We start from the raw sequence: 15,263 nt of genomic DNA on the forward strand, positions 1-15,263 counted from the left end.
CTGATATCACCTATAGCGCCACCTGTTGGTGGTTGGAAACTTCACTTTGTTTCCACACCTCGCATGTGATTGAACTCCTCCTACAGATTTAATGGTAATGCCTTCAAACGTGGTCAGGTTACTCTTCAGCAATGGGGAATTAAAAGTTATGAGAGTCTTTTACAAAGTTTGAAGGGTGTGGGCGTGGCAGACCCTCAAACTATGCACTCTTCACAACTCCAGTTACTTATAACTTATAACTGCATATATTGTCGAAAGTGCACGAAATTGAAAGTGGTGAATCATTATGAGACCCTCTGAATGCATGCCAAGTTTCGTGCTATTTTGTCCATGGGGGGCCATACAATATATATATTTTTTTTTTTAGAACTGTAGGGCTTAGGAGGGCCACATGTTTTTTGTATGTTTGTCTAAAGGGGCCATGTCAACCCATCCCATAACCACTCATTTTATGTATAGCGCCACCTACTTAAAAATGAAAAAGCAAACATGAGGTGATGTAATTGCAGGTATCTCTGGCTGACATGGTCAAAACTGCACCATAATGCATGGTCAAAACTGCAACAGATACACACACATACACAGTAGACATTCGTATGCACACATACACACACAGTAGACATATGTACGCATGCACAAATAATTCCTTTAATACATAAAAATGAAACACAAACCAATTTACACACACAAAACACATAAAAACACACTGACAACCATGACTCATTCTGTGCCAAAACCTACTGAACAGTTCGGTGGTCATATTTTGTAACGCTTTGCGTTACGTCTAGTTATCCATACGTCTAGGCATCAATACAATTCTTCTTCCTTACCTATAGATAAGGATACAGCATGTTTTTTTTTTAATTTTTTTTACGTTTCATATATATAGAGTGTTTATCTGATATGGTAAGAAAGGCCTTATATTGTCACTGTTTAGGAATTCGCCAGGAGGCGTTAGAATGTAACGTTTTATGAGGTACTGACTTTAAAAGTTCGAATTCTAACATTTTAGCTTCTAGTCCTCTGAGGTTGCGGAGAACATGACTTCTGCTTCTCATCGGGCAAGCATCCTGTAGCTGGCTTTTCTCGTTTCCCTCCGCCAGAGGGCGATACGATGACATTTCCTAGTAGTGTGCTTCAGGTTGGCATGCGAAGAAGTCCTGCATGAGTTCACCTTCAGGTAGAGAGAACTAAAATAAGGTTTTGGAAAGGGATCAGTAGTTTACGCCATGAACGGGTCTGTTCATAGCATGCCTACAGTGGGGGACATTCAACTTAAAAGAGGACCTGCTGGTAAGTTATCTCTTCATATCATATTTAAGACAAATGAGACAGTAACGACAGCAGTCGACTCAGCAAGTTCACGGCCAACAGCAGAGGGGCCTGTAGGTGCACAGCAGTAGCTTACATTTCAGCTGGCTAACGAGGGCTAAATGAGTTGAACTATTTGATAATGGCAGGATCTTTTCTTTTTGTTCGATCATTTGTGTGTAGGTGTAGTTTAATTCATTCGACTCGACTACCCACAGTCTATACAAAAAACAGTAGAAGTCACAGTTGCGTTAACTTAACTTTTTAGAAGTTAACTGGACAGACACTAAGTTAGTGTCGGAACGGGACATTTTTCAATGGGCAAATTATCAGCTTGCTAGCCTGTTGGTTAGTGAATGAGCTAGCTACGTGGACAAGACGACATGCGCAACATGGCAACCTTGATTTACGTGTGCAATCATCCTTAAATAAACTAAATTAAAAATGTTTAGTTGTAGTGTGTATTTTAACAGAGTTACTGAGCTTAAAACTGAACCGATTCGATGTACTAACTAGTAGTGGTTAGTTTTAGCCTTATTCTTCCAGGTACCGTTAACGTCATCTATATCCAACCCACGACCCCAGCTGTGTCTCAGCGACCGCCCTCTTGCCATCTTACGCTAAACAAAATGACATTACAATGCATTGAACTGCTTATGTGTTGCTTTGTCAGCAAGATAATTATGTATTACTTGTGTGGTACTTCTTGCGACTAGAACAGCAACTCCCAGGCTGTGTTGCCTTTTCTTCGACAGACTTAGTAGGAGAAAACGAAACTAACTCAAATTGGTCAGTGCGGTTTTAGGATTTGAATTAACATTTGCATAAATGGATTGTAAATCTAGCGATACATTTGATCACAGGTTATCATTTGAATGATATTGACGTTTTGAGGAAATGTTTCATATTACAAAGATTACAATATGTATTTGACGTCTCTTGTCCTGCCACAATTCTTCATTACATAATGGAGGAGTTTAGAACTGGGCAGGGTCATTATTCTACAGGGTTCATAGAACAGTTCACTGTGCTCTAATGCTACATGCATCATCATCCGCGCTTCTTTTCCCTCATGGCCTTTGTACCGCTGGATACATCACATTAAAATAAGCAACTTCTTCAACTGCTCTATTTGCATATTGGTCTTATCTTTGCCTTTTATAATGCCAGACACCTCTCGGCCATGGCCAGTGACCATTTAAGCCAATTAAACAAAAATGGTTGACCTTGCAAAGAGAAGGATGTTGTCCTTTTCGAAGTCAATATAAAAGGAATTCTCAATCCCTTCACTTTCAAAAGCCTGGGAACGGATACACCAGGATAAATTCCTGAGGCGGTCCAGATCTTGATATTGTGTGTTTTCTTAATGGCCTCTAACTCTTTTCTAGTTTTTGTTTTTCTCAACACTCTCGTCCATCTCTATCTCTTTCTCTCTGTTGGTTGTCCCCCAGGGCTTGGGTTTAATATAGTGGGTGGTTTGGACCAGCAGTATGTGTTGAATGACAGTGGGATCTATGTGGCCAAAATCAAAGAGAATGGCGCCGCTGCACTGGATGGACGGCTACAGGAAGGGGACAAAATACTGGCGGTAAAAAACAGACACTCAGCAGAATGTGATTCATTTGAATTGATTAGTCACTGTTGCATCCAAGAGGGAAATGACATGTCAGATTATTTGCAACAGGTCACTTTTTTTGGTTTGATTAGATAGATGATAGATGATAATGATGACATAGTTGGACCTGGATTAAGTATTCTAACATTTCCCAGTTCAGGTAGTTTACATGCTCAAATGTTTCTAGGTCATTTTAAAGGCCTTGTCATTTGTTTACCCAAACCTTGTATAGAAATTTTGGCTGTGTGTGTGTGTGTGTGTGTGTGTGTGTGTGGTGCAGATTGAAGGGATAAACATTCTCCGGTGCTTATGCTAAGCCCTGAGAGTGCCCAGTGCAAGTTTTTCTCAGGGCAGGCACACACGTCACTCAGCTGGGCACTTTTAATGAGGCTGGTGCACCACTAGACGTTTTCATTCAGCTTTACATACTAATTAAAATCATACAACTGTTCAAAGCTGTATAAAATACACACACACTTTCCCAACCCTTCTCTGTAGGTTGAATGATGAAATGGGAAAGTTATCTTTTAGTATGTTTTGTCTGTAACTTTTTTTGTTGTTTGTTTTTTTTGTTTTGAGGTTTAGTTCTGTTAACTAGATGTGGTTGCTTTTTCACGATGAAAACCATTTACCATTTTTTTGGTAAAAATCCTTAATTTTCCCCTGCAGATAAATGGCAACCGGTTGGAGAACCTGTCCCATAGCGCAGCAGTGGAGCTCTTCCGGTCAGCTGGAGAGGACGTGCTTCTCCGTGTGCAGCAGAGAGTGAGTCACAACTGACTGGGGATCAGATTTATCTAATTTCCCTTTTTCTTTCTCTTTTCTGATCAGTCAAGTGGGCAGTAGTTTGCTTAATCCCAATTCTGTTCATATTTCATACCTAACTCTTACTGTATATACCTTATTTATTCACTTATTCCACTTTACATATGCACATACTCTGCACTTTTATTGCTATTTTGCACTTCTGGTTGGATGCTAAACTGCATTTCGTTGTCTAAGTACTTGTACTCTGTGCAATGACAATAAAGTTGAATCTAATCTAAATCTAAATCCATAACTGTAGAAATGAACAGGACACTTGTCACTTAAGCGTACCAAAAAAGGGCATTGGTGTGTGTTCTCAAAGAGGGTTTCACTGGGTATACCTGCCATTGATTGAGTTCAGATAAAAGCAACAGATAATGCTTGCTGACGAAACTGTATTTTTAAATCACTATCTCTGTATCCGTCATAATTCTGCACTCAAATGGCAGGTTATTGAATGCTCATTTGTGTCATGGTGTGCCATAGAAAGTACTTTTCATGAAACGTACTACTCTGTATCACCAGACCAAAATGGATCTTTTGCTTCCACCCTAAAGGTCAATTCTCATTGCATAGTGTAGTTAGTTTGTAGTTGGAGGACTTAATAGACCACATCTGTGACATTTGCGCGTCGTGGGGCTCTTCACCAGTTCTATGTGCTGTGGAATGGCTTTAAGGTCACTGCCATGGATCTGTATTGTACTCGCCTGAAGCCTCTTTTCAGTTTTCCTTCAACCACAAGATAATTTGGGAGGGTTGGAAATCACCACACCTTCCGGAGGAATTCAAGGGAGCCATTAAGACTGTTTTAAAATCAGGCAGCATCTTAACTGTTCTGTGGCTGTAGATTGCACTAGACACTGGCTGTACTGGAACTCGTTCGTTTAACTTTTATTCTAAAACTGATTGTTCAAATCCTTGATTGTGATTGGCTAAAAGCCGTTGTAAAATCCAGCATTACCTTACAATTTGACCTGATAATATTCCATATAACTGCGCAGCGAGTGTTCCATCTGGCTGTTGCGTTGCTTCAAGGGTTGTGTGGCAACGATTTATTTAGGAACTATAATTTTTAGTGGCGGAAGAATGACGGTTTATCATTAAACTATTGTTTCTTAAATTGAATTGTCTTTATTTATGAAACCATATCAAATATTTGTAGTAACAGTTTTAGAAACGCAATAAGCCCCGCGAGTCCGTGGTTTGCGCTGATTTTAGAACAGGTAAGGGGGTTTACCTGTTCTAAAATCAGCGCAAACCACGGCCTCTTGGGGCTTATTGCTTAAATATAATCTTTAAGAACTGGGTGAAAATTCTGAAGCCTCATTAAAACAAATACAGGCATGTCTAAGGGCCGATATATGCTCTGTTTTAGACGCAACGCGTAAGCACGTAAGTTACACAAGAGCCCCTTGCGCAGTAAAATACACTCCGGCCTCACGCAGCTCGCAAAGACGTGATTGGCCGGCTAAACACAGCCTTTCACAGAGTCTCACGTTTCCTGTTTCATAGCATACTACAGTGTTTTTTAGACCCAGAATTTTTTAAAATCATGAATACCCTGCAGACCGTATCACAAGCCTTTTCTTGCGGATTATGAACAAACATAACAGAAGAGATCTGAAGACATGAACTCCTTTACAAACCGTCTTTAAACACTTATAAGGACGCTCAAATGACCGCAAATTTATGGAGAGAATATCCCATTCTCACCCGCGATTGTTTGGAGAGAATGTGCTAATTCACCGAACAAATACTTTCATATTCATTTTCCACCACTTGTGAGTCATGGTGATATCATTCATTGAGTTCATATTGACGTGAATCAATCAATTGCACCCGCGAGTTTGATAGAATGAGCCCGGTCTGCTCATGCAAAAGTTAACATTAACGTGGCGTTAACTTGTGGCCAACACCATTGTATTTACAAGCACTGACAACATTTTCTCATGATGAGATTCTCTCGCCGTTTACCTCTTATCTTTGAATAATGTAACTCATAAACACATCGTTTTAAAGCGCTGTCGCCGTCATTAAAAGATGTGTCAATAAACGAATTTCTGCATCAAGTGATCTGTCTTTTTTGCCACTGGTACTGAATTGCCAACCTTTGTATTTTGTGTAACACATGTATTCATACATCAAACCTTTCGCCCACTACACTTTCATGCTCCAGAACGTTTTTTTCCTTTGTCCTGCTGCAATAAATACGCTTACTTCACTCAAAATAAATCCTACAGTTCTGGCGTCGATTTGCTTTGCAACACGCACAATCCTTAGGGAACCTTAAGGAACCGTAAATCAAAACTTGTCTTAAACAAGTCCCTTGTGTAAATTACGTGCTTACGGCTCTGCGTCTAAAACAACCCTAAATCAGCCTTAAGGGTGATCCTTTTGTGTGCGTGCACGTGCACCTGCCTGTGTCTAGCAGTTGTGTTAAGTCCAGCAGTGCTAGTGAGGATCTATTAAAGAGCTCAGGTTCTGTAAGTCCTGAAGCGCTAGTAAAGGGTCTATTAAAGTGATCAGGTTCTGGCCGGACACTCATTGACTCTGATAGTTGACCTCTACTGGGCCCTGAATCAAATACGGTCTGGGCTTTCTGTGCTGATTGTTCAGGGTGATCATATTGTTCTTGCTGGTTTGTAATGAACTGAATTATTGTGTCAGTATATTTGTCATATAGTTGTTAAAGCAGTAATCTCTTACAATATAATTATTCATTATAACTGTAATTTTCTTCATGTGGACTCTGTAACGGACCGAGCCTCGGTTGCAGTCAAATATGTGTGTGTTTGGCCCAAAAGCTCAGAGACAGTGAGAACACATACCTGACAAGACAAGACTAACCGAACTAGACAGAACAATTAACATATATACCAGGCGGCCAGCACCATTTACACACACAGGGGTAGACACAAAATCCAAACAAAGCACCATAACTTGACAGGCCCCGAGACAAACATTGTTTAAAGAAAAGGACAAAATAATAAGAAGTAACTTTGCATGACATAATAATGTTAAACTGGTTTGTAAAACAACCACCTTTCCCAAGTGGTCTGGCCCAGTCCATTTTTGGCGTCCCCCCTGCAAGTCTGGGCAATTAGCAGTTCCACAGAGGTAGGATCCAATTGCAATCAGTGGTATGAGGGTTTGTGTGTGCGTGTGTGTGCAAACCATGTCTGTTGGGTGCACTAGTGGTTAAAACAGTGGGAAGACATGTGCAGTTAATGTGCGGTCGCACCACGACCGTCACAGACTCCACATTGTATTGGTCTCTTCCTCTATTTAATTTTTTCCCTCCCTCCCCCATCTCTCTCTCTCTCTATCTCTCTCTCCCCCTCCTCAGCCCACCATCCATCAGAACGGCCCTGTGAGCTCCCGGCCTGAGAGTGATGCGCCCGTCTCTTCATTGGGGATCCTGTTCGGCATGGCCGCAGCAGCCGCCGTCATCACTGTCGCCGTGGTCTACTTTAAGCGCTTCCCTCCCGGCCTGCGGAAGCCAATCTAAACACACGCCTCCCATTTTAAGGACCAAACATTGGAAGAATAGAGGGCCAAGTAAAAAAAAATTGAATTGAGGATTGGGACACAAGTCAAAAACGCAACCTGAAGATGCAAGCAAGCCATGTTTTCCTACACAAATAAGCAAACAACACAACAACATCAAAAAAAGTATGAATGGGTGTTCACATTGCTGGCATGATTTGCCATGTTGAGCTGGTATTCCCCTTTATTCTGGTGGGGGTTTTCTTAGACACTTTAAACCAAAGCTCTGAGTTTGTCTGTCTGCCCCAGCATTGCACAGGAGGAGGGAAGATTCAGCTGCCATGATATCAGGAGACAGAAGTCATTGTGTCTCCAAACTGACCATGTAAAGTTATATGAGGGAGAGGGAGGTAGAGAGAGAGAGAGAGAGAGAGGGAGGTAGAGGGAGAGAGGGAGCGAGCAAGCAGAGTAAGAATAAGTTGGACATAGCGAGGGGGGGAAAAATATAGAAAAAGCTGAAGAAATAACTGACCTATGAAGAGTTCCATTACTTGATCGCAACCCACACACACACCCCCTCGTTGTCAGTCCTCTTCTTTGCCAAGAGCAGAAACTCTGCCTTATAAAACTCTTTAAGCCAGTGTCTAACTTTAAAAACTCAACTTTTCCTCTTCGTTCATTCTCTCACCATGTTAGTCCTTCTTCTGCCCTCTCCTACTTTAATGCCAAAAATGGATAAGTGTAAATATCGTTCCAGGTATAAATATTGAAATACTGTCACGTCACTTACTGGGGAGAGCTTGGTGTCACATTGCTGTGGTGGCATGGTTTTTAAAACTGGTTTGTTCGTTTGTTTGTTTGTTTGTTTCTCTTTGTTATGTTTTGAATTTTGTTGTTGTTTGCCAATTATGGCGTAGCCAAGGCATAAAAATCAACCAGTCTATGCAGCTGTTTAATGCGCACCAGGCAGCCTGTCGATATCTTCCTGCCTGGTCCTGAAAATGATCCTTTGGTTTTGCCCCCTCCACCTTTCCGCCCTGCCTTAGGTGAACACATCACTGGCCTCTATCTCTCCTTCTGGCTGACGGAGAAGTTCCTTTTAATATTAATCTCTGAGTTCAAATTCAAGGCCACATGTTAATGTGTTCTAGCCATCCATTTATATTTGGTCTTTCAAAAGGACACATGAAATTGAATTTTTTTGATTGTTGATGGAAAAGGGAAGTTTTAAGTGACAATCATGAGGTAACGGTGAGATGGTAACTTGTATCTGAATGATTTCAAACCCCTCAAGATTGCATCATTCAGTATTCCCACTGTTTGACATGTTATGCATCAGCAGCTGCATGCTTCAAGCCCGTCACTGCCCCCTATTGACTTGGCTGTAGAAATGCACTATGCAACAAAAAAGGGGTCTGTGGTGTAGAAGCATGGTAGAACCACAGGTGTTTTTTCCAGATAAAGGGCCACACAAGGTAAATAGATGTAATGGACTGCAGTCCAAAGACCTAGAGTGACCATAGATTTGACCTTGCCTCTTTCTAAGACACCCACGCAACTACAACTGGCCCCCTCTATACTTTTGAAAGAGCACTTGCTATGCCAGTAAAGAGACAATGAAAGGGGTGAAACCCCAATTTTAAATGAGAAATGATTAGCATAACAACTTAGCCTTTTTTTGAACTATTTTTGTATCAGAGAATTATTGTTTGCCTGTACTGTATATGGAAAAACAGTCGAAGTATGTACATGTATGTTTTTGAGAAATTCTTTGTTAATGTTATGCACTCTATTATGAAAATGCTCATGAGCCTTAAAGAGAGGGGTGTTCAGACACTAGTGTGTGTGTGCGTGTGTGTGTGTTTGTGTGCCCATGAGAAGTGACGGTAAAATGTCCTACAAAAGCAAGTTGTACCTTGAAAAACACACACTATAAACCTAAATGGAACAGTCATTCCAAATGGAGGTAATTGTTCTTCATACTTTGAAAGAAATGCAAGTATTTGTATAGAATAATGGATGTTGTTTCCATGGAGACTTGTGAGTGACACTTTATTGTTCTGCATTGAATAATGCAGTGATGGCTCCCATATGAGCCGGACCCACCACTGTCAGCACAAAGAGAGTGGAGATGAGAAGCAGTAACGCTCAGTCTCACAACACAAATCCCCCCCTCTCTGGGTCCTGGAGTTGCTTCACCAGTCATGCAGGCATATCAAGTGTGTGTTTGGCACTGAATTAATCACACTGAATGGAGCCCTGTGTTTCTCTGTTGAGCGGGGGAACAGGTTGTTAAAGAGTGCCAATAACCACACATGCTAAACTATCCAAGCTTTTTTTTTTTCAAGAAAAAGGCCAACTGATTCTATTAAATAAGTGAATGGAGATAAAGTATGTATCAGCCTTTCATCATTTTATGCCCATGATGATTGTTGGTGAATTGCTCTCTATTGGAAATTCAAAATCCTCAGAACAGGTTGTGGGAGGGCGTTTTTGAGAGGCGACCCACATTTTCGATCACATTTTCTCAAGAATCCCCCGTACATTGCATGGTTGCTGTGGTAACTGATAGCTGTCTCCACTGGTTTTCAGGAATGGGGAAATGTTCTTTCTGTATGCTTCCCTCCTTAATCTCTGATTCATCCATTCTTTTAAAGATTGCATGTTCCAACGACCTTCTCTAGTTGACCAGTTTGAGACACTTCATTTTGCAGCTGTTTGGTTCAATAGACGTTCACACATTGATTTACTATATAAAAACAAATGAGGATGAATCCAAAGACCAATAGATTAGCTGCTGTGCATATCTCCGGTACTCAACTTTCCATACCTGCTGCCTTATACTCACCTGAAACCATAACCAAATCACTGCACTTACTAATTAAAGGGCTTGTGGCATACATTTTGACTTGGATTCTCTGTCTGTGTTTGTGTGGCTAATGCAACAATGGAGAATTGATAAACAAATAGTTCACCATTTTTAGTTTTTATTTTATTTGAGTTTATTTTATTTATCTAACATAAACCTCTTGCTTTATAGACAGGATTGGTATTTGCGTCACTCCTACATGAGTGTATTGCAGCCTGAATCTTCAAAAGGAATGCTCTGTCAGTGAAGCCATTATTCAATTGCAGGGCATGATCTGAAGGTTGAAGGACAGTGAGTGTGAAAGCAAAAGTTGAAAGGGGAATGGAGAGTTTCCTCAGGAGCTTTTAGTGTCCGTTCCCTCAGCACGTTTATGAAGCCTGATCCTGTATTCACTGACCTTTGGATCCACAGTCTGGATTTAGCCAGGCTATGCCACCTCACATCATTCTGCTCTAGATCAGGCTCATCTACTGCTCCTCATCACATCACTACAAAAAGTACCTCTCTGGGTCTGTGTTCCCACAGAATATTAGATAAGAACTGCCCTAGGATCGGTTGGCCTAAGCTCATTGGTTGCATAGGAATATCTAGAGGAAACCACAAGACATTATCTCCATGTTTGTTCTTTTCTGCTGAGGGTGCATTTGTATCTCTGTCTTGCTGCATTCGATTGCCGTGTGATTTAGTTGGCCATAACAAGCTGCGCTGTACACTGATGGGAATCGGAGCCCGGAGGGGATGCCAGTGAAGGAGAGGTACTCTCCACGTCTGCCTATGAAGAAAATCAATGACCTTGCCTTTAATGCGCCTGGATAAAAACCTACTACAGCTGAGAGAGAGAGGCAAGAGGGAAGAAAAACAAGGTGAAAGGCAGACTCAGGAGTGCCTCACCTCACCATCACTCTGCAGAACACCAAGGTAAAGACATAAGCATAATTATCACGTCTTATTGGTTGTTGGAGATAAGTTAGGGTGATAAAGGCCGCGCCACAACTCTATTCTGTTTTAAAGGCTTATCAGTAAGGTGTAAAGGTGATGGAGCCCAGCACACCACTTGTGTCTGCTTGGTCGTAACAGTTTATCAGGATTGCAGCCATAAAACCCACAGAGAATGAGAGTGTGCTTTTTAAGAGTGTTGTGTTTAAGAGCTTGACTCAACAATTTGACAACTCTCACTGTCAGACACACACACACACATTGTTTCTCACAGCCCACCCTCCTTTATCTGTTCAGATTTCCAGGCTGCGTGCAGTTTTCCGTAGCAAATGAGTGACACTAGCGGTTTGAGCAGCCTTCTCCCAGCAGTGCCTAATGTACTCACACTCACTCCCCTGTCTTTGCCTACCTCACCCTCTCTCACACACACACTTTAAGACAATCGCACAAATTGCCTGGGGCCTTCTATTATTAGCGTGGGGGGGGGGGGGGGGCGGTACAAAATTGTTGGGCCTCAGCCTTCGTCTGCATTTGATTGGATGTTATCCCAAGTGACAGTGCACTCTGCAGTAAACGTGCGCCTGTTCACACAACTGCAACTGTCTGGAGCACTGGGCATGCCTTTACCGGGAAGGTCGAACCTTTCTAAGGGGTGAATTAGGACAGAAGAAGAGGTCTCTACACATAATGCAAAGCAATTAGCAGGACACAGTAATGGTCATTATCGTCTTGGTACTCAATTTGTGACCCAAACGGCTTTCCATGCACATGACGGCATGAAGTGTTCATCAAAGATTTTCTTTTTATTATTCTTCCTCTACCTTTTTATTCACTCATTTTGGTAAGCAATATCAATATACTTAGACTTCACCAATCCAGGTATGATATGGTTGATACAGAATAAAAAGTTTTGGTCCCTAGGTGTGCCTTTCCCTTGGTGCTAGTTCCCCCTAAAGTGGGGTTAGGTCAAAACACTTATAGTTAATAGTTCTTTTGCCAAGTCTTCATGGCAAGCTGGCCTCTAGGAGGTGCATTACCTGAGCTCATTACTATTGATTTGTGGAGTGGCACCACCTAGAGAACAATCAATCACCTAGTGAAAACATCTAGCACTTTATTAGCCAATATCTTGTGATGTAAAGGTTCTAACTTCAAAATTTCACATCCTGGCCTACATCACCAAATTCTTTGGACACATACAAAATGTTGTCCATAGGGGAGCTGAAGCTGACGCAGTTAAAGACTGCTTGAGCTATAATTTTTATATGTGGTATGCTTATACTTGGCTACATTTACTCACATCTCCTACTGATGGATATTATTTCCAAGCACTGTTAATGACTTAAGAATATATGAATCAAGTGCCTTGTATTAATATATTCCTTGTATGAATCATGTGCTTATGAAAGCAGGAACATGGCTTTTCGGTGTGTGTGTGTGTGTGTGTAGCTTAGGTTATAAGGTGCCAATTAGTCTGCATACGTACAAGAGCATGTTTAGACCAAAGGCCATAAGAAGGGTCAAACTGTGCTTCTCTCAATCTTGTGCAAAACTTCCATCCATGCCTCGGACGTCAGAGATCCACCACGTGGTTATCCCTACTGAAAGCTAAACTTCTGTCTATATACAGTGGGGAAAATAAGTATTTAAACCCCTGCCGATTTCGCAAGTTTGGCCACTTGCAAAGAAATGTGTGATCTATAATTGTAATTGTAGGTGTATTTCAACAGTGAGAAACAGAATATCATCAAAAAAAATCCAGAAAACTGCATATTATAACATTTATGACTTTATTTGCATTTGATGCAAGAAACAAGTATTTGAACCCCTAGCCACTTACTTGGTGGAATAACCCTTGTTGGCAAGCACAGCCGTCAGACGTTTCTTGTAGTTGGTCACCAGGTTTACACACATCCCAGGAGGGATTTTGGTTCACTCCTCTTTGCAGATCCTCTCCAAATCCTTAAGGTTGCATTTTCAATGGGAGGAAATGAGGTTCAAGCCTAATATTCCACGTTACATGGCCCCATCCATAGTCCCCTCAATGTAGTGGAGTCGGTCGTACCCTTGGCAGAAAAACAGCCCCAGAGCATAATGTTTCCACCTCCATGCTTGACGGTGGGGATGGTGTTCTTGGGGCCATATTCAGCATTCTTCCCACTCCAAACGCGGCAAGTCGTGTTGATTCCAAAGAGCTTGATTTTGGTCTCATCTGACCACATCCTGTCTCCCAATCCTCCTTAGAATCATTCAAGTCTTCATTGGCAAACTTCAGACGGCCCTGTACATGTGCTTCCTTGACCAGGGGGACCTTGCAAGTGCTGCAGTACTTAAAAAAATTACGGCGTAGTGTGTTGCCAGTGGTTTTCTTGGTGACTGTGGCCCCAGCTGCCTTGAGATCATTCACAAACTCCCCCTGTGTAGTTCTGGGGTTATTCTGCACCTTTCGGATGATCACCGATATTGCACGAGGGGATATCTTGCATGGAGCCCCAGACCTAGAGCGATTGACAGTTGTTTGGTGTTGCTTCCATTTACGAATAATCGCACCAATAGTTGTCTGCTTCTCATTAAGCTGCTTGCCGATGGTTTTGTAGCCCATTCCAGCCTTGTGCAGGTCTACAATCTTATCTCTGACGTCCTTGGACATCTCTTTGGTCTTGCTCATGGTGGTGAGGTTGAAGGTGTGAAGTATGATTCTTTGGACATGTTTCTTTTATACACGTCACCAGTTGAGATCAGGCGTTCCTTGTTAGACCTAATGAGGACTAATCTGTGTGCTTCTTGAGCACATAACTGGTCATTGGGAGCCAGAATTCTTGCTGTTTGCTTGGGGGTTCAAATACTTATTTTCTGCATCAAATGCAAAAAAAAGTCATAAATGTTATAAAATGCAGTTTTCTGGATTTTTTTGTTGATATTCTGTTACTCACTGTTAAAATACACCTACCATTACAATCACACATTTCTTTGCAAGTGGCCAACCTTGCAAAATCGGCAGGGGTTCAATTACTTATTTTCCCCACAGTAAACCTTGTGCGATGGGTTTATCATTGCTTCACTTTCAGCCTTGTGCTGGGAGGGGAGCCTGATTGCAATTGTTGTTGTTGTTTGTCTAATAAATGTACTTATACGCAGCTCCGGTGTCCTGGTAACTAGGTAACTAGGGTGAATTTTCACCTATCACAGTTCCATTTGGCTTGCTCAACAAAATGGCAGCCAGCGAAATCACAATTCAGCTGCCAATGAAGGTAATAATATTTTTCCAATTCAATTATTTATTTTTTGATATTAGGTTTGTATTCAAGCTGAATTTCTGTTTAGTTTTTCGGGGTTTTATTAGTTTAAGTTAAAAGTCATCATGGAAGATGTCAACATTTCAAGGCTAAGTAAATGTACAGGAAGATGTTACCACCTGCTGGGCATTGCTGCCTGTCGCACCTCCTCCGGTGCCCATGGGTCAGCTGCAGGGTCATAAGCCAGAAACCACCATTCACCAACGTTTCACTCCTTTAATTCTGGAATGTCTCCTGGTGGCGGAGCAGTGACAGGGACGTCTCCCTGTCACCCCCTTCAGCTGATAGTTCTTCCCCCCTGCTTCTGTTGTCTGGTGTCAGGTGTTCTTCCCCCAACACCTATCCTTCCTCCTCAGCCAGAGCCTAAAGCTCCCTTTCTCAGCCTCCTCTGCCAGGTCCTTTGTTGCCCTCCTTAGCCTCCCTCCAGTCACTCCTGCATCCCTCAAGAGGCGTGTGGTTGTCAAACCCAAGAACCCTCGGCATCCAACCTCCACTGGGTAGATGGTAGCCTTCCAGCCAGCCTCCCGGCACTCAGCAGCCAGCTCTGAGTACTTGGCCTTCTTACGTTCAAAGGCGGCCTCAATCCCCTCCTCCAGTGGTACTGTGAGCTTGATGAGGTGCACAGATCTTGCCTTGGTTGACCACACAACTATGTCTGGCCGGAGAGATGTGGTGGGGATCTCCGTGGGGAATTGGAGCTGCCTGTTGAGGTCAACCCTCATGTTCCTCTCCTAGTCGGGGGAGAAGGGCCTTGATATTTCTCTTGCCCTGGTGTTTCTCCTTACCCCTCCTTCTGAGATAAAGCTGGTGTGGTCCTCTTCTGCTGGTGGTTCATTGTTACACCTCCAGCACTTCGTATAATTCCAGCGCAGTCGTATAATTCGTTATGTATCTGATGTCTTGCTGCAATTCTGCTGATCGTTTGTTGGGTGTTGTTTTTGTT

The 15,263-nt window shown here is 42.2% G+C and overlaps 1 protein-coding gene across 1 annotated transcript; it reads left to right on the forward strand.

The window, feature by feature from the left end:
• Positions 1 to 1,154: 1,154 nt before the first annotated feature.
• Positions 1,155 to 10,057, forward strand: synj2bp (synaptojanin 2 binding protein). The gene is made up of 4 exons (XM_080850086.1): positions 1,155 to 1,293; positions 2,763 to 2,899; positions 3,596 to 3,691; positions 7,080 to 10,057. The coding sequence occupies exons 1-4, from the start codon at positions 1,230 to 1,232 to the stop codon at positions 7,239 to 7,241; spliced, it is 459 nt and encodes a 152-aa protein (XP_080706212.1). The 5' UTR covers positions 1,155 to 1,229; the 3' UTR covers positions 7,242 to 10,057.
• The last annotated feature ends 5,206 nt before the right edge of the window (positions 10,058 to 15,263 follow it).

Source organism: Sprattus sprattus, assembly GCF_963457725.1.
Source record: "Sprattus sprattus genome assembly, chromosome: 13".
Lineage (NCBI taxonomy): Eukaryota > Metazoa > Chordata > Actinopteri > Clupeiformes > Clupeidae > Sprattus > Sprattus sprattus.